The following is a 20545-nucleotide window of genomic DNA, read 5'->3' on the forward strand; positions in this document are numbered from 1 at the left end:
GAATATTATTGCAATAGAATAAGTACAAAGGAACAATGGAATTGGTCGTGCACACTCCCATTGATCCCCCCGTGCCTGCCTGGCATCGCCCCCCCCCCCCCCCCCCCTCCCCCCTCTCTCTTTTTTCTTTCCTTTCCCTCTTCGTTTCCCTGCCCCTCTCCTCTCTCCCCTCCCGTGCAGGTTGTTGCTTTCTAGCTTCTAGGGTTTTCAAATTTATTCGGCATGCTTTGGTTTATTATGGTCTTCACTCTCAGGAGGACTCCATGGTAGCCACTCCGTCATCCCCAACCCAAGCCGCCGTTACTTGCATTTCCTTCTCCGAAGCGGGATCTACAGGTTCTTGCCACAATTGTTGCCTCACTTGAGGGCTCCACCCTGGTCTACGAAATTGTTGGTAGCCGCCCTGTGCGCGGACAGCTCAAGGATCTTTTTCAAGCCAGCCTCATTGGCGAACCTACAAAGATCAGCAATATTCACCCTCTGGGGCACGTATACTACCAGGTGGAGTTTGGCTTGCCATTGGCATCAGTCCGAGTCATGCAGCTAAGTCCCCTTGCACTGCGTATGGCGCAGGACTTCTTTGCACGGTGGCAGCACGGCTTCGATCCTATGTCTGACCCATTGGCTGGCATTTCGGGCTTCCCAGTGGCAGTTTGCTTCCCAGGCCAGTTTGCTTCCCAGGCCTTAGGAAGGAGTACCTTCCTATTCTCCTGGTGATTAGTGGTGCCATCAGGAGAGTGATGAAGTCTCCCCCCACCGCTGCTTCAACCCTAGCGAGGGCAGCTAGGATTCCATCCCTTTGCATCTGTGTGGCCTCGCCGGAGTCTGTACCGCATTGTATATCTATTCCTAGCCTCCAAGAAGACCCCATATAGCAGCGCATGGAGTACTCTAGCCTTCCAGGCCAATTCTTTATTTGCAAACAAATGGGTCATTTAGCTAGAGCTTGCCCTCGACGACAGTCCAAGAGACCGGTGGTTCCTCCCCCTAGTTCTCGTGCTGACCCTCACCAGGGGGTAGAGAGAGGGGTAGGTCCTCAGGCAGCAAAGCACCAGGCCCCGAATTAGGGTGACCCAGCGGACGGTGAATGGTGGACGGTTGAACCGCGCCCGGGCTGCCAGACGACAACCAGAGCCGAGCGCCGCCGCTGACCGCGCATGCTGGTAGATCTCAGGAGGATTTGGTTCTGTTAGAGAAACGTTATGAGCATTTATCTCAGCATTCTCCCGTTGGTGACGCACCCTCTCCAACCCCAGAGCAGGCCCCTCCGGCCCCACAAGTATGGCGGCCGATCCCTCGTCAAGATCCCCTCCCCCAACCCCCACTGTTTTGAGAGGCCGGCCGGCCTCTCTGAGCCCCCAATAGGCCCCTCCCCTCAACTTTCCTCTCAGATGGATCCCTCACAGTAGCATCCCTCCCCGGCCTCTCTGCCCTCTCTCACCTCCTCCTCCTCCTGTCTCGAAACCGACTTTACCCGCCGCAGTGCACTCGGCCCCGCCTTATTCATCCGAGCCCTCCCTCCAACCCCCCCCCCCCCCCCCCCCTTTTGCCTCTCCAAAGCACTCGCGTCACCCCCCAGCAGCCCCTGACCCGGAGCGAAGTAACCGGCAGGATCATTCCGTCGCTTGATTCACCGATTCTCCAAGCCGGTAGAGATGACCATTGCCGCCTCCCCAGTGAGGGCTCTCCCGCTAGAGTCCTCAGGTGGGGCCCCCAGGATCCTGGGACAGTCTATAGATTATAGTTTCTTCCGGTGTCTGCCGACAAAAGGGACCGACATGTTTGACGAGACAGTAGCCTTGTTCGGGTATGTATGTGTCGTTTTTCACCACTCCAAGCCCTCTACGCCAGATAATGGCACGATGATCTTCTCTTTCCCCTTCAATGCAACACCCGAGACAGAGTGGGTGAAACCGGCCTCTGATAGAAAACCAGAGTGCGGTAGGAGCAATCACCCGTCCACTTGTAGTCTAGATGAGAAACAAAACACAGATTGGAGCTAGAGTGCCCAAATCTGAAAACACAGCGACACCTGTTGGCCCCAAAGCTTGGCGCCCCTTGCGGTATTTCTTTATTCAATTAAAATAATATGGATGGCTGAGTACAACACAAAGACCAGCCAAGAGTTTACACCTGTAAGTCCAATCTGACGGCCCACAAATCCTTCTCAGCACAGAGGATCCATGCACACAGATCTGTGTCCTCAAGCAACACACTGTGCCTTCCTCTGATCAGCCAAGATCACAAAGCAGGCCAGCCATGGACATACATCTGGCATAACTCAAGTGCATGATACATCTTCTCAGCTCAATCACACATGTGCTGTCCAATCTCTGTCTTAATCCCTTGTCAATCTGCCATACCCCTCCTCTCACAAGGGGCCAGATAACACATATCTGCAATAGACATCAAGCAGTAGAAAGAGAGATAGATGAACAGAAACAGAGCTTACCAAGTTCAGCTCGTGAAACAACACTGGAGGAAGCAACAGCACCAATCTGTGCTTGCAGGCACTTGAATCCACAACCCTGCTTCACACGTGTGCTTGCACTTGCCTGTATCCTCCTCCTGATGCTCACTCCTATGCTGTCCTTGAAAGTACAGATCTGAAAATCAGCACAGTACCCGTCTGTACCGCCTCGGGATACGTGCCAGGAATTGTACTTGCACAAACAGCCTGCTGTCCACTCCTGTACCAACCTGAATCAGAGTATTCAGGTCTGTCCAGCCACCTGACAAGCGCCGCCTGCAGCTTCAGAACTCAGAAAAGCGTGCGTCAGCCCTGTCTGTACACTGTACGGCTGTCGTGCAGGGCTGTACGGGCTGTGTACTTGCTGGTACAGCCTGTACTGGCCTGTGCGCAGAGAATTCCAGCAGCAGTTCCTGTGCGCAGCCAGCAACAGAGGAGAAAGAGAGAGAGTGCTTGCACAGTTCTGGCCGTACAGTGCTGTACGGCTGGTTTGCACTCAGAAAATCAGCAGCAGCAACACGACTTCTCCAACAGCCCTTCTCCTCCTCTTTTCCACGCTAGGGAACATGCGCATGAAGGAAACTCCTCTTTTACTCCACGACTCCCAAAAAGGGAAGAGAGAGAGAGAGGAGAGAGAAACACTCCTCCCCCAAATTAATCCCTAGGGCCCCAAACTTTAATAAGTTCCTAGGGTCACTAAGGCCTAGGGGCAAACTCCAATAAACATTAAAACTTAATGTTTCTAGTTCCCCCCTTCACACCTAGGGATGTCCACACATCTTAAACACTGTCCGGGCACCCCCCATGTGAATCAAAAAATATTCTGACTCTGCAACCACCATGCCCACACTTGTCCTGCTCCATTTTCACAGGGCCATGACAGTGGGATCCTAAGTTAGTGGCAGCTGCCATCTAGGGTCAGGCAGTTGAGCTCTCCCACCATCTCCACGATCTCCGCATCACCGACATTCTCACCCATTTTTGGCCTCTGGCTAGAATGGAGCTTGGAGGTTCAGCCCATCGAGGCCAGGACGGGGAGATGGTAGTCTCCAATCTGGAGGTGTTGTTCTTTGTGTTCATGCATACTTCTGTTGCAGTACCTCTTCCCCCCTTTTACAGATACCTCTATTGTGATCCATGGAGTTCAGAGCATGCATATGCGCGTGCTTGTATAGAGTGGCATCACATGGAGGAAAGGATTAGCGCCCACCTAGCGCGCCTTCGCCCCCGCACAGATTGCGATTATTCCCAGTCTAAACCCTCGCCCAAGACTCTTGAGTGGAGGGCAGTTCTGCTAGTGCCGCATCACACCGCGATTGATATGCGGATTGTTTCATGGAACACTCCGGGTTTAGGGGGGCCTCAGTGCTTTCATAGACGAGGCGAGCTTGAGAGGGCCATAGTGGGGGGACCCATAGACATTCTTTTCCTCCAGGAGCATCATCTCTCAGAGAGGCGCACCCGCAAATGCAAGAAGATTCTTCCAAGCAGGAGTCATACTTTCTGGTCCCCATCCTTCGGCCCCTCGAGGACGTAGGATTTCCTATTGGCCCGGATTTCAGCCCCCCACTCCGAGTCTTGGGAGCCCTTGGCCACAAAGTACCAAATGGATCTTCACAGGGATGCGAGCCCGTGGTTTTAGCCTGGCTTTTGAGGACAGATTTGCAGCCAGCTTACTTCATGCTTTGGGAGCACCTTGGGCCCGCCCTCAGACAGATAGCTCCAGTTGCATCAAAGGAGAGGCTTCGGTAGCCTTTGGTCTGGAACCCCCTGATCTGTTTACCCAGTGGCCACATGCTAGGGGCCCGACCGCACGTTTCTTGGGGCGCCTTGAGCAGGGGACCAACCAAGTCTCTTGGAGATTGGATCGCCCATAGGCAATTATCCCCAAAGGTGCAGGAGAGAGACCTAATAGGGATTCGGGATACAGATAGGCTTAGCATCGACATCAACATCAACTCAACTCCCTCAGGAGTGGCTGACTCCCCCAGACCCGACCCCCCAGTGTGGCTATGCGTGTTTACCAGACACGATATCCTAGTGGCGGCCCACGGAGCAAATGAGGACAACGGTCTGCTCACTTTTTCTATTGGATCCCATGGCAGACTAGAGAGATCTGAGTTTCCTTTGGAGAATTTCAGTGGCTGCACCTTGCAGAGGGTGAGGGTGATTGGTTTTCGGGCACGGGAATGGCACATAGATCCAACACCGGCCAAGGTGGCCAGGGAGAGATTATGGCAGCTATGGATCTCGGAGTGCTGACCTCTCACGCACCTCTAGTGGAACCCGGGAGAGTGAACTTGGCATGATCCATAGAGGGAGGAGACTCTGGATGCCCCCTTCTTTGCATATACAGCGCGGCTAGCCACAAGATCCAGATGCCTGAGATAGATGGCACACCGGCAGCAGCAACACATTGGCAGTCTTAAGGCCTCTCACAACGCTTCCTTTCCGATTTCTGGAAGAGACTATGGACAGCTTTCGGCCTAGAAAGATCACCCTCTTTCTTTGGTTGATGGCACATAGGAGTTTGGCCGTCGGTACTTAGCTGGCAGTTGGAGGTCAGCCAGCAGCTTGGCTGCGGTGCGGCCACCCCCAGGAGTCTTAGAGACATTGCCTTTGCAATTGCCCGAAGGCTCAGCAGATTTGGCAGAGGATTCTTCCTATCTTCGCTATGAACAGGTCATCGACCCAGATCATTACATGGGGCACTGTCACCTGGGCCACAAAGGCTGGAGTGGTCAGGGCTTACGAGGAGGAAGGGGAAGGGCTAGGCCTTCAGGTCTCCCACCATCGTATTGCAGCAATACCAGTCACAGCCCCACCTACACGCGACTGGCGACAGGGCTCATGCCAGAGATGGGAGATTTGCAGTAGCATAGCAACCTAGCACATTTGGCGTGCTAGATGCAGCGAGGCCATCGAGGGTACCTACACTCTGCCGGCTAAGACCATCAGGAGCATATGGCTTGATATCATTCACACCCTCCGCGGTCAGTGGGGGAAGTTATAGGGAGGTTCTGACCGCATGCGGAAGCGGCGGGGAGCTTTCTTGAGGCTTTGGAGGCCTAGCCCTTTCCTCACATATAGAGGCGGTGACCCCATTTCTCCTCACAGAGCAGCCAGCCGAAGGAGAAGCATCTCTTCCCCCTTATGATCATGTTATACCCGCCCTTAAATGAGGCGAGTCTGTATTTAGCCCTTCGTGGTTGTATCTAGCCCTTTGTGGCTGTTTTTTCTTTAACTAATAGAAGGATTTTTTTCCCGCGAAAATTTAAAAATAAAAAATCCTAGTCTCATAAAACCTGGCCAATATCATGTGCAGGTCCTGATTCTTCCTTGCCAATAATCAACTATGGAAATGCCAAATAATAATCAAGACAGAAAATCCACATAACCTTAGCCATAAAGAAGACGGTACAGCCAATACAATTCGGTACAGTGTGGACATCAAGTACAGCAGGTTGGTACAGCACTTCAGGCATCTGCTACAGCCGGTACATCAAGTACAGCAGGCTGGTACAGCACTTATGGCATCCGGTACAGCCAGTACATCAAGTACAGCAGACTGATGCAGCACTTAGGGCATCCGGTACAGCTGGTACAGCAAGTACAAATGCTGGTACAGCAGGTATAAAGGCTGGTGCATCCGGTATAGAGGCTGGTACAGCTGATACAGAGGCTGGTACAGCAAGTACTTAGGCCGGTACAGTAATAGGGAGCTTGATCCAATATTTCTTCGAAAATAGAATTGCTGTAACACAGCCCATAAGTGGTTAGGAACACAAATGATGTGCAAGAGAAGGGGTGGACAAGGCTGATTTTTGGTTCCCAGCGTGTGTGTGTGTGTGTGCACTGTGTAGCGAGCCATTTGTGTGTGTGTGTGTGTGTGAGAGAGAGAGAGAGAGAGAGAGAGGGCTTGCAAAATAAATAAGAAGAGCTGCCAAACTTGCCCCAAATTCCTTCAGCCAAGGTGTTTCGTGATAGCTCTTGGCAGCTATGGCTTTGGGAATCCAGACCTTTGACGCTTGTCAGAGACCTGATCTCCAAGCATTAGTCGGAGATGGAAGATCATCAACAGCATTGTTGCATAGCATATATGGTGGGCCCGATGCAGCGAGGCCATTGACGGCATCCCCCCCCCCCCAAGCTGAGTCCATCTGCTCCATTTGGACTGAGATCATTCATACCCTCCGCGGTTAGTGGGAGAAGCTTCAGGGAGCTTCGGATCACATGCATAGGCAGCTAGAGGCTTTTCTACACAATTGGCGCCAGGGTCCTTTTCTCACTGATCAGTACAGCAAGATCACTTGGCACTACAGGCCTCCTGTTTGGCTTTCTCGCAAAACACCCCCCCAGGCCCTGCCTCGACCCGTGATTGTATGAGGTAGTTTCCCTCCAAAAGCAGCCAGCCACCAAGGGAACACCCAGGGAGCAGTGAGCACGGACTAGCCGTTGGTGCTGTTAACTCAGAAAAACTCCAGAGATCATTTGCGTGCTGAAGATGATGGACTGAGGCAGCATCAATAGTGCGACCAGAGGCAGAGGTGGAGATGAGCTGAAGCGCAAGGTGTTGATGGTGGGCTGGTGCTAGGAGAAGCAGGGGGGACAGCGAAAACGCACCCTTTTGTTGGGTGGCAGATAGGCTGAGAACACTGAGTGGTGCTGATCACTGCTGGGAAGAAACACAGCAGAGGCGTTGCTGCTGGAAAACACAAAGCAGGTTGAGCACTTGCTGTGGAGGCTCAGCTGGTGGCAGTGGCAGCGTGACCTGGACAATGGTGGAACCAGACAGCTCGGCCGTACCCAGCTTTTATCTTCACCTCTTTTGAGGGCTCTCAGCATGTACATGTAGCCTTTGGCTGTTTGATTTTTAACTAACTTTTTTCTGGGAAAAAAAAATAGAAAACAAAAAAAAGTGCTTGTGTCACATGCCACTGTGTATAATGGAGTGCTTTGGATGAATCACCAATAAAGACTCTTATGCACGGTCGTTTAGACAAAAACAATGATTTCTTTGGTTTTTGTATCAAACTAATTTGAGATTTATATCTTTGGATGAGCATGTTCAGCTTTGAGTCAAACATACAGAAAGGACCTTACGGATTAGAGTTAAATTCTGGTCCTGGATCACACGAGTCAATTGGAAAAGGAGCAATGTTCAGGTCCCCAACAATAATGAGTCTCTTGCCTGCTTTAATAAGGCTCTCCCACCGACACTGCACCATGAAAGGTAAGTAAGTAAAGCTAGGAAGGTAAGGCATTAGAAGCAGTTTAGTGAACAGCATCCCTGCTTCTCAAGCTTGTTAGGGAAAAAAAACATAGAGAGAATGAATGCAAAAGAGCACCACGCTGCCAAACCTGAGCTTCCATCAAAAGCTCAACATTTACCAAGTTGTTTCAGCATGTCATACAGTAATCCCACCTGTGTTCTTTATAAGGGTGGAGCATTGATATCTAACACAACACACATGCATGCACCCCCTAAATGTCCACCTGAAGGTGAACAACACCGAGTGGCAGACATGTGAACCCAAAATAGAGGGTGGAGCATTGAGCTCCAGCACATACCTGCAATGCTCGGTAGAAGTTTAACTTGAACTCCATGCGCTTTGTATCTCCACATTGGACACATGGTCCATAGATATTGAAAAGCACTACTCATGTCATCCAAGAAAGGTAGGAGCTTAGTGATTCAAACTTAGGTGCCTTTCTATAATCAAAGACACAGATTTGCATTAGTCTTCACTCTTAAAGGCAGTTGATTGGGACTAACCGAAAGAGCCATGGTCCGTGACCACACAACGGCCCTCAGTATCTAAACAAAGAAGCTCCTCCCTCGACGTTGTCATGTTCAAAACATCACCATAGCAGCCAACTCTCGAGTGACCCCCCTCTATTTCACCCCCCTTTGAGCAATGTAAAAGTCCAGTGAAACCTTCATCAGCAGCAATGGGTAGAATTCCAGACGTGCATGATGTTGTAACAGGTATTCGACAAAATGTTGCCACACCTAAGAGCAAAGAAATAAGATCAGTGAGAGCTCGCTTGCAAATTAATACGATTGTTGTTCCATAACATCCACACACACACACTTTTTTTAGTGAAACCACTGCTTCATTGATAAAAGAAATGTACAATCATAGCTGTACCAGAGCGGGACAGCCAGGACTCAGATCAGAAACAGTGGGAACGCACTTCAAGCTGCGGAAAAGCAAGCTCTCCAAGATCATAAGAATCTCTGAGAGACTGCTAAAGAGATCTATAGAAGAAAGAAAAAGGGTCGACATGAACAACAAAAAAAAGCAGCTGATTCCAAACATGATAGACAGTTCAGAAAGCCCAGGATCTCGTCCAATGCAAGAAGATTGCATAAGCTGGCAATGTAGGAGAGAGTCAACCAAAAAGCCAAAACTGCCTCCCAAAAAGTCTACCTGGAAATCGGTGCGCGTAGGCCCCTTGACAGACAATCTGTCTAGGAGGGCTCGAGAGTGGGAATAGTACCAGGGAAGATGGGGCACTGTCTCATATGGGTGAGAGCATCGCCTACAAGAGGCCGAAGCAATGTGTCTATGTGCCAAAAGAATCCCCACCGGAAAAACACCCATAATACATCTCCATAGAAACAGTCCTTGCTTCAATGGCAATTTGCTCTTCCATATCCTTCCCAATGCTGCTCTCCACCAAGGCAAGAATTTAGACATCTTCCAAAGATGATTCGCATGCTCACGAATCCAAGGGGGGGACAAAAGGAACTTGTATGCCCTAGAAACTGAGAGCTGATAAAAAGGAAGAGGTGTATATCCAAGAAACTGCCTATCAAAAAGCCAATCAATAAGTCTGTCTTGTTCTTGAAGTGCAAGCACTAGCTGTAATGGCTGCATCATTTCCATAATGACCCTCCAAATTGACCTATGATGCAATCCCAAGTGACAATGTCGGACTGCTCAAGGAAACGAAAAAAACCATACCATGCTCATCAATAACATCCCGTATGTGGCGAATTCCAAGCTCAAAAAGTTTATAGGCCTTCCTTGGCTGAGATAATGCAAGAGGCACTTTAGACACCCTACTCCAATGAATATTCTCCATAGCTAAAGAGTTTCCCTGGTTTGGGAGCCGGCCCGACCAATATAAGTGGTGCAACAAAGCTTTCGAGCTCTGAATGAGTGTAGTAGCAAAGAGAGAACCTGTGATTTTGCCATCAAAATGTCCAAAAACTATATCATCATAACGGGTCCATATGCTTCTATACGCATGGAAACACACATATTGCCCGACATGCAAGCCCATGGCTTTGATTGTGCCACAAAATCAGGTAGAAGCATCGGCTTTCTCGCGAGAACATGATAATGGATATTGAGAATATTAAGACCACCATGCATCTTGGGTGAGCGAACCAAATCTTTCTTCATCAAACGAAGGGCTTTTCTGTCCGCTTTTGTTTTTCACGAGCATTCCAAGGATTTAGACATGAAAATGTCAATCTATCTGCGAGACCCAAGCAGCAAAGAGAGATAGAATTGCACATACGCCATGATTATAGATTGCACTATTCGCACACGTACATGCAAAGGCCAAGTAGACAACTTCCGATATTCAATTTTGTGATGTAGCTTCTGCATCACCCATCCAATCCCTTCTTTAAGGGAGATCTCCCATCCAATGGGGTATTCAAGATGCCTGACTATCTAGGTGGCACAATTTGTCATTGTGACATGCGGGGGATTGATCGTAGTAAAGCAACCTCAGGCTTAACTAAACTTCACTTAATTATGCTTAAGAGATAGACAATGGTGTCAATGCAATGCAATGCAGCTATATTAAATGCAATGGTTACAATGAAGATCTATAAATAGATCTATGCCTGTCCTAGATGAATATCTATCTCGGGAAGAGAGAGATATGCTGAATGTTGATGCTGACTGAATGTTCCCTTCTCCAATGCTCACGTCCACCCTTGAGATGCTAGCTTTCCTCTATGTAGGAGGCAGGAGGATGAACTAAATGCTGACTGTATGCTAATGATTAAGTTGTTGATGATGCTGAATGCTGAATATGTTCAACTCCACACCCTCTTAGGGTCTTGGGCTGAAGACCACCAAACGATGAAGAGATGAATCCAATGAATGATGCGCTTTTCTATTTATATGCTAAGTTATGCAGCTGGTTGGCCAGGTACTGCTATCGGCCAGCTTGCCTATGTCTTCACGGCTTCATAAATGCTCTAGATGCTGCTATCAGCTGTGTAAGTGTTATCGGCTAGTGTAAACTGTTGTCCATACCAGCTGGCTGCCCACAATACTTGCTCAATGCTTGAATGCCATGCTTGGGAACATGATGTAAATGCCTAGATAATACTTGATGCTCATGAATGCTATCTGCTTAATGCTTATGAGTGCCTAGAATGCCATGTCACCTGTACACCGATTGGGCGTGCACGTGACATTCCTCTCTGCTAAACTGTTGCTGGGTGGTGCACCTGGCAACCTTTCGATTCCTCTATTGATCCCCCTCCACTGAAACCACTGCCCCACTTCTTCTACTGGGACTGAGGTCGACTGCAGGAGTTGAATTCTTTGAGCCCAAAAACTTCTCCACTACGGGAACTGAATGGCAAATACTGATAGATATGCTCGGAAAACCTGAAACACCACTAACCTATCTATGAAATCCTTTCACACACCATCTTTGTCGTTCCTAAACCTCTGAACCTCCTAAGGCGATGTTGGAGCAAACTTCTGTTTTCTTATGTGAAAGAGAATCCCCTGCTGCTGCCAGTTGAAGCCCAAAACTCCATTTACTCCTTTGATGATGGATGTCATTCTTCCCTAGAGAACTCATGGGTAAAACCTGTATGCCTTGCAGATGCGAGATGCTAGACTGACTGCTAGGATGACTACTATGCTGATGCATTGATCCCAATGTGATATGCGGAAGATTGATCGTAGTAAAACAACCTTAGGCTTACCTAAACTTCACTTAATTATACTTAAGAGATAGATAATGGTGTCAATGCAATGCAATGCAATGCAACTATATTAGATGCAATGGTTACAATGAAGATCTATAAATAGATCTATAAATGTCCTAGATGAATATCTATCTCAGGAAGAGAGAGATATGCTGAATGCTAATGCTAACTAAAGGTTCCCTTCTCCAATGCTCAGGTCCACCCTTGAGATGCTGGCTTTCCTCTATGTAGGAGGCAGGAGGATGAACTTTGTATTGTTGGAAATTATTTCATCCCCAGATGGACTTTCCCATGCATATTCATGCTTGTATTTGGCTCCATATGAAGCCCTTTCATCATTTTTTCTACCATTTTTTGGTATTTTTTAGGCATTTCATAGCATTTTTTTGCTATAGCCATGCTATCGGCCTGCTACAGCTGGCCGACCAGCATCCTGAGGTAGTATAAAAGGGTTGGCTCCCTTTTCCCTTAGATTATCTCTCTTTTCAGCTTCTGCAGTGATAGGCAGCATCTACGGGACCTCCCTCATGCTACTCCACATGATGTACTACCTTTTTTGGTGATATTCAGCAATGATCTTCTTTTCTCCTTAATGCTTGCTGTCCATATACAGTGTTGTACAGTTCTTGCAGCATTTCTTTGTGGGTATCACAACATAGTACCCATTCTTTCATGTATGCTGATGATTATGCTGCTGATGATGCTGATTGCTGAATATGCTAAACTCCACACCCCCTTAGGGTCTTGGGCTGAAGACCACCAAACAATGAAGAGATGAATCCAATGACTGATGCGCTTTTCTATTTATATGCTGAGTTATGCTGCTGGTTGGCCAGGTACTGTTGTCGGCCAGCTTGCCTATGTCTTCACGACTTTATAAATGCTCTAGATGCTGCTATCGGCTATGTCGGTTGGTGTAAATTGATATCCATACCGGTCGGCTGCCCACAATACTTGCTCAATGCTTGAACGCCATGCTTGGGAACATGTTGTAAATGCCTGGATAATACTTGATGCTCATGAATGCTATCTCCTTAATGCTTATGAGTGCCTAGAATGCCGTCACCTATACACCGACTGGGTGTGCACGTGACAGTCACGGCCAGAGTAATCTATGCCGATCATAATTTTTCAACGGTAAGAGCTTTGATTTTGCAAACTTGATGTTCAGCCCAGCAACCAACCCATAAAGCAACAAAGCTTGCATGATTACGGTGGACATAGCGAAAGCCTTTGATACTATTCAATGGGATTTTATAGCACAGGTAATGGATAGAATGGGATTTGGGTGCAAAATGAAAATGTTGTTTACTGGCTCTATCAAGAAGGTACAACGAAATGCATTTTGGGAGGTGAACTTTCAATCCCCTAGAAGTTAGGGAAATCTGTCAAACAAGGATGTCCTCTCAGTGCTCTATTTTATGCTATTGCTACACATCCGATGCTCCTATGTCACATGCACTCTACACTGTAGTGCATGGTGACAAGATGGCTCATCATCAGTGCAACACTGTATAGCAATAGAACCCTTTAGGATTTGATATTTGTCGTACGTCGTGACTCCATTGTAATCCTCAGTCCAGGATATGTCAGGCACAAGTTACGTAGGTCATTCCTCAGCCTTAGAGAGTCAATCAGTCAAGCAAGTCCCTTAACCCACTTGGAGAGAATCAATCATGCATATAGAGTCAATAGAAGCCTTAGGGTTTGCATTAGAGCATGGTTGCATTTTACATATCATTCATCTCATTTGTACATAGACCATTGCATATTTATTCCATATTTTTACCATATTTTACAACATTTATTCTAGCATTTTTACCATATTATTCCAACATTATCCATTTATGCAAGTCGTGTGGCAGTCAGCCAGGTTCACAGCCAGCCGACCAGCACATAAGAGCATGTAAATAGCAGAGCTTTGCAATCATTCATTCCATCTCATCATCATTGGAGTCAAGCGTTTTCAGTCCTTCAGCACAAGGAGCATCAACGCTTGAGCATTCAGCCATACATCATCAAAACACAGCATTATTAGCATTCAGCCAAAAGAAGCACTACAGAGCCTTGTGTTTTCAGCATACAAACAGTTTTCAACACTCGTACACCTCATCATTTTGCTACAGCCACTTTGGCGAAGGAAAAGGGCATCATTCATTCATAGTGCATAACATAGCCTAGAACCGTCCCAATCAGCCCCGTCTCTCAGTCTCAGATTTGCAGCCTTCCTACATTCCATTGGAAGAGTGCATAGGCATTGAGATCGGCCATCATTGGTGCTTCTACAACCGTGTACAGTTCAGCCCAACTCTTAGTCTTTCAAAGATCTTGCATTTGGCTTATCTACAGTCCCAAGTCAGTCCTTCATTCATTCTCTTCAAAGATAATAAAGCAAATACTCCTAGCAATAGGATGGGGCCCTTCAGTGGGTAATTTGGGACCCAATAAGGTGTACAAATCTCTCTCTCTCTCTCTCTCTCTCATCTCTTAAAGTTTGAAGTGATAAAAGTGGTTTGCTAAAGACTCGTGAAACTCGGGATAAAGAAGGCGGTGTAAGACTTTGTGTGACAGGATCCTTTATTACGCATAATTCCGTTGCATGTTACATTGGTATCAGTTTCAGCTTGTCCACACACACCACATCCTAGCGTGAGAGCATCCTTGGATGGTCATACTTCGCTCCGGCACGACCACCGACTTCAGTAACATGTAGGAGAGTACACATCAGCAGGAAGACATCTCCCCCGAAGGAGACCTTCCTCTTCCTCCTACGGATACCATAGCTCTACTCTGAGCACAAAACCAGCTTCTTATGGAGCGTCTCCTACTCTTGGAGGCAACAGTAGCAAAACCCACTCCTCCAGTTACCCCCTGACTTTGTCACCCTCTTCTTTCAGATGGAACAACAAAGATGAGGATGAAGCCAAACGGCAAGAAGAAAAAGTAGACAAACGGGACTATGAGGAAGCCCAACGCAGGCTTGAAGAAGACTGGCGTCAGGAAGGTTATCACTTTAGCACAACAGTTAGGGTTATCTGAGTAAGTTAAGATGAATCAATTCATTCGTGGATTAGATCCTAACATCCGGTTCACAGTTTTTGCAACTTTGAACCTAGCACATATGATCAGGCTTTGACTCTTGCTCAAAATGACGAAATGAAGATGAACAGAGGGAAGCCTAAACAACCACAATCTAGTACCAAACCCCAACCGAGGAAGGGTACTGCATCTTCTAAAGACACTAAGACAGACAACAGTCCTAGCTCTAGTTCAGGGCGTAAGGAATCCAAGCCTAAGAAAACCCCCGAGGAAAAGGCTAAAGCAGGCATCACTAGAGGCTATCTTCCTCCAAAGAAGCAAAGGAAATATTGGTCAGAAAACCGATGTTTCTACTGACATACCATTGGGCATGGTAAGACGGACTGTCAAAAATGGCAAGCAGAGCAAGCCTCCAAAGAGCCTTCTGCCACAGTTGCCACAATATCTCTCGCTCCTCCAGGACCACCTGCTACCACCAATGTGGTTCAGCTCTTACCTTCTTTGCATCCCATGCCATCCGTGGTGCTTGATGCTAAGCAGGAGGGTGAGACTACAACCACATAAAAGCCTAATCCGAGTTTATGGCTCTGCCAAAGGCCGCCAGTTCATAGTCCTTTTTGACATGGGCAGTTCTAAGGACGCCATCTCTCCCCAATTGGCTACCAACATGAGCTATACCTTAGTGCCCTATCATTTGGAGGTGAACGGGTTTACACCTGGTCTCCGTACCCACATTTCTCAAAAGGCACAGCAGTTTCCTTTTCAAGTTCAAAAGGCCTCATTCCAGCAAGATTTCATTCTCTCTTCTCTTTTGGGGTGTGACATGATCTTAAGAATCCAGTGGTTTCGTCAATATGAACCCATTCCCAATTAGGGGCAAGACACTTTTATTATCTCTAAAGGTTTTCCTGAGCCTGTCATGATTCATGGAGATAGGAACATTCTTGGCATTCCTTTGATTTCTCAACTCCAGGCCCGACGAGCTATCCGCAAGGGAGCGGAAGGAGCATTGATTTATGCTCAGATAGCTTCTATCTCATCGATAACAGTTGTCTCATCTTCTTCTTCAGTCCCTTAGTTAGCATATCTCCTTTCTCATTCAGACATTTTGCTTAAGGATGATCTCCCACCCAGTTTCCCACCCTCTCATACTGAGGATCATCATATCGCTTTGGTCCCTAGGGCAGAACCTCCTAGCAAGTTTCCCTATCGTCTTTCCAAGACTTTTAAGGTGAGCTAGAACAACAATCAGTACTCAAACATTTAAAACATGTTCCTTATGGATGAGTTTTCACAGTCAACACAGACCACCAAGCACTTAAGTGGCTCGATGAGTACATCCTTGGTAAGCATAACCTAGTCACAGATGCTCTTAGTCGAAAGGCCAGCTGTCACAATTTGTGACTAATATTATTATTATTCATTAAGTGAAGAGTTGTGCCTTCTCGAGTGGTCACCAGTCAAGGGACACATCCTCTCAAAGAGTCACACCACTTCACAAGGGACATGACTATTAGTCTAAAGACACCTGTCATGTGCATGAAATGACATGGACATTCTCTGGAGCTAATCTAGAAAGGGCAGCCAAGAAAAAGATCATTAGAGCTAGGACATGGAGCACAGAGTGCTGTTTGGCAATGTGGACTTGGAGCAAGGGCATGGAAGGCATGGGAGCTGCTGTCGGCTGCTTACAGAAGGCGTCGGTTGTACCAGATAGCAAGGCGGCTGAAAGCGCATCAAGATATAGCAAGAAGACCAGGCGACGCATCTTTATGGATTTATGTGACCAGTCGGCTGGCCGGCCAACACTCCAAGATGTCCAAAGGGACTATAAAAGGGGCACGTGCTCATTGTAGGATTCATTCATTCCTTTATGGAATGGGTCCCTAGTATAGGAGTAGATTTTGGTGATGTTCACCTTTTGTATGAAGGCAGCCTAGGGCTGTGGATGTAGGTACCTTTTTGTACCATCAGAAATATACTGAATTTCCAGCCATATCTCTCCCTCTCTACTCTCCCTTTATGTCTGCGTTTTGCATCAGCATGTTCTCAGTAGTGTTTAGGGCTGAAAGAAGACTCCCAAAGCTTTCGCGTGTTACATTGGTATTAGAGCATCAGGCTCAGCAAAGCTAAACACTGATTCAGTCCCATATGATGGTGTATAGGTCCAAGGTATAGGAAAGTACACGAATACGAAGCCCAAGGCAAGGAACACAGGAACGGGAAGAACTCCCAGGAGGTTTGTTGGTGGTGTTCCACAAAGCCAGAGGGGATGGTAGGCTTGTGAGCCAGATAGGTTATCGGGCAACGGTCCCAAGGGAGGATTATCCTCCAAGGGGTGATGTGAGAGTGCCAGACTCATTTCCCAGGAATGAAGACCAAGATAGTGTTCAGAGTCAGGGCAGGAATGGATTGGGGACTAGATGGAACAGATGCATAGATCTTATTCAAAGTCAAGAATGGTTTTGGAGACCGGGGCGGGTTTTCAGTGAAAAGGGTTGCCAGAGTTGGATGGATGACAGAGGGACTCCGGAGTCCGGGAATAGAGTGGGATGAAGACAGTCATCCAAGAACAAGTTGGAATCCCGTCATCAAGTTTAGCAGAGGGGGATGTCATGTGCATGAAATGCCATGGACATTCTCTGGAGCTAATCCAGAAGGGGCAGCCAAGAAAAAGATCATTAGAGCTAGGACATGGAGCACAGAGTGTTGTTTGGCAGTGTGGACTTGGAGCAAGGGCATGGAAGGCATGGGAGCTGCTATCGGCTGCTTACAGAAGGCGTCGGTTGTACCAGATAGCAGGGCGGCCGAAAGCGCATCAAGATATAGCAAGAAGACCAGGCGACGCAGCTTTATGGATTTATGTGACCAGTCGGCCAGCACTCCAAGATGTCCAAAGGGACTATAAAAGGGGCATGTGCTCATTGTAGGATTCACTCATTTCTTTATGGAATGGGTCCCTAGTATAGGAGTAGATTTTGGTGATGTTCACCTTTTGTATGAAGGCAGCCTAGGGCTGTGGATGTAGGTACCTTTTTGTACCATCAGAAATATACTGAATTTCCAGCCATATCTCTCTCTCTCTCCTCTCCCTTTATGTCTACGGTTTGCATCAGCATGTTCTCAGTAGTGTTTAGGTCTGAAAGAAGACTCCCAAAGCTTCCGCGTGTTACAACACCTATTCATGAAAGGACGTGATCCTGCATAGGGACATGACTCTTTGATTGTAACTCTTCAGCCCCAATTTAAAGAGGGTTCCCATGTGCAATTCAATCAACTCAAGTTCTTAGACTTAATCTTGCAAGTCTTGACTCTCTAGCTCTTAATCATGTGATTAGAATAGTTAATAGAAGGATTAGGAGATAGAAATCCTCACAGTGGTATCAGAGCAAACAAGTTCCAACCTGTAGGATGCCCACATTTAAAAAAAACCCTAATCCTAACCCTAAAAATCAGAAACCCTAAATCAGCAAATTGGCCTTAGAATTAGGTATAGCAAGAGTTGTATGGAAGAGCAGGAGAGAATGCCCCATCCAATTTCCCCTAATTTTTCCAATTTGGATTAATTTATGAATTCCCCCAAAATTCTGTAAAAAGCCAAAAAAGAGAAGAAAAAAAAGATAGTATGTTGTAGAGATACTCGAGTACCGTGCGCAATCTGGCATCTTCACCACTCTCCATTCGTCAGTCGGCATCCACAGTAGCCTTTGGGACGAATCGGCACCCTCATGAAGAATCACAACTCTTATAAGCGACAGCTTTAACATTTTTATTTTTATTTTAAATAGCAATTTTTTTTAAAAAAAACAAATGTGGCCATTGGCTTACGATATAAGGCTTTAATAAGCCTTTGCTTAGACACAAAAGCAGCCCAGCCAGCCACGGCCCGGCCAGCCCAACCAAAGTGAGTTTTTTTTTTTTATGAAAAAAAAAAGACGACCATGCATATCGTTCAATGTACCGGCCAGCCCCTCCTGCATAGTTGCGTTCAGTGGCTGCTCCCCTGCACGGAATCTTCTCCGGCTGGCGTATGGTACCCGACTTCTCTCTCCCGCGCATATTATGGACGATGACCAGCCTTACCTCAGTTTTTTGGTCGAACCTGATTTTCTCATCAACCTGAGACTGTCTCTCGAGCACACACTATTGGCTCCCGACTCGGTCCACAAAGCCCCAACTCTTCCGCCTCTTCTCTCGGCATCTCCTTCTCAGGCCCAATCAGAGTCTGACCCAACCCGTGATGATGCAGCAGACTATGCGATGCACTTTTCGTCGCCCTTTGGTGATGATGATGCTGAACCAAGAGTAAATTATCATTTATCCTTAGCTTTTCCTCTTCCCAGAGCTGATCTTTGGGGCCTTTGGGACATATTTATCCTCGCCGAACCAAGCTACCTCGAACATTACACCCATATCCTCGCCAGACACCCACTATGCTCAGTTATTGACGGGTGTCGTTTGGGCAGTTATCAAGAGCGTTATCTTTTGGAGCCTCCTCGCCATTTTCATTGTCGGCCCACTACTCCTGAATACACTCCGCGGTTGATAGTTCCCTCGCCAATGGCCTCACCCTCTGTGCTTGAGCCATTATTTACTGAGAGGTTGATAGTTCCCTCGCCAATGGCCTCACCCTCTGTGCTTGAGCCATTATTTACTGAGAGGCCTCTCCAGCAGTACCTGCTTCTTCGGTTCCTTCAACTAGCAAGCTCAGCATACTCTCATCTTGGGACCACCTCACCGGGTGGTTGTTAGCAGCCTCACCAGCAAGAGCTCTCCCTTACATGCCAACCCTTTTGGGCCGTCCATTGGATGGTCCTCACTAGGGCTCAAGCAGCCCGTCTCGCCGCCGAAGCTGTTGTAGTTCGAGATATGGCAGATCACGGCGAAGATAACGACTGACAAGGTCGTGATGCATATAATGATGTGGACCGACTGGACGAAAATCTAGATCGTGACGAAGATCGTGCTGAACCACCTGGCGAGTTGCAACTCCTCCGGTCTCAGATGCTGACGATGCAACTCCAGTTCGAGCATATGATGAAAAAGTTGACTTGCCGAATGGATGGCATCCAGGCAAAAGCTCCAGTAGCACCCTCACCTTCCAGTTCCAGAGCTTCAGTGGCGGCCCCTGCAGATGATCTCGTCGATAATGAAGATGTAAGAATCTTGTAGCGTTTATTCCAAGCCAATAACTCTAAGAAAATTGATTTAAAACCACCTCAATTGATTTAAAACCACCTCAATTGTATGATGGCAAACGAAATAAAAGAACAATAGACCAATGTTTTTTTAAACTGAATCTATACTTTGGTAACTATAATCTGCTGGAGCACAAGAAAGTCGCCTTCGCCTCCTCCCTTCTATCAGACACGGCCTTCTTATGGTGGCAACGCCGTGTAGCCGATCAGAAGACTACTCACACTTGGGATAAGTTTCAGCAGATACTTCGCAAACAATTTGAACCATTAGATGCAGACTTTCGAGCACGTACAGAGCTTTGCTACCTTTCCCAAAATGGTTCTTTGTCTTCATATGTTACCCAATTCACTAAGTTGGAGCTCGAGGTGGCCAATCTCACAATGGCAAACAAGCTCCATTATTTTGTTGAAGGTCTACATCCATCACTAACGACATGAATTTCAAAAGTACAACCCAACCTCAGTCCAGGATGCCATTCAGTTTGCAAAGCGCATCAACGACATTAATTTCCACAATGCCAGACAAGATCAAGATCGGTCTTCTCGACAACAACCGCAGCAAGATCAATTCCAAAGGCGCTCGACCTCTCAACAAGGAGATCGTCAACAACAACCTTGACAGCAATCAAACTTTCGATAGCAACAACAACAAAACCTGACTTCGAATTTCCAGCCAAGTTGTTTTGGAGACTCCTCCAATCGACCACCAAATGCTTCGCGCACCTTCAACCTTGACCGCACACCCGATCGTGAGAACCGCGATCGTGAACAAAGTTCCACCCACGGATAGCGACGCGATTCCCGTCCCCAGCAACCCAACCACAGACCTCCAAGAGATGGCCTGTGCACAATCTACAGTAGTGA

At 47.4% G+C, this 20545-nt stretch overlaps 1 protein-coding gene across 1 annotated transcript in view; it reads right to left on the reverse strand.

The window, feature by feature from the left end:
* Window positions 1-20545, reverse strand: part of LOC147623307 (endonuclease/exonuclease/phosphatase family protein) — an 81870-nt gene that overhangs the window by 34508 nt on the left and 26817 nt on the right. The window contains exons 3-5 of the mRNA XM_086821421.1: window positions 8247-8483; window positions 8042-8127; window positions 7574-7689 (exon numbers count right to left, since the gene is read on the reverse strand). Of these exons, the coding sequence (XP_086677547.1) occupies window positions 7574-7689; window positions 8042-8127; window positions 8247-8483 (439 nt within the window). The remainder of the gene's footprint in view (window positions 1-7573; window positions 7690-8041; window positions 8128-8246; window positions 8484-20545) is intronic.

This window comes from Cibotium barometz, chromosome 27, assembly GCF_041138505.1.
Source record: "Cibotium barometz isolate CiBa-2024 chromosome 27, ASM4113850v1, whole genome shotgun sequence".
NCBI classification, from domain to species: Eukaryota; Viridiplantae; Streptophyta; class Polypodiopsida; order Cyatheales; family Cibotiaceae; genus Cibotium; species Cibotium barometz.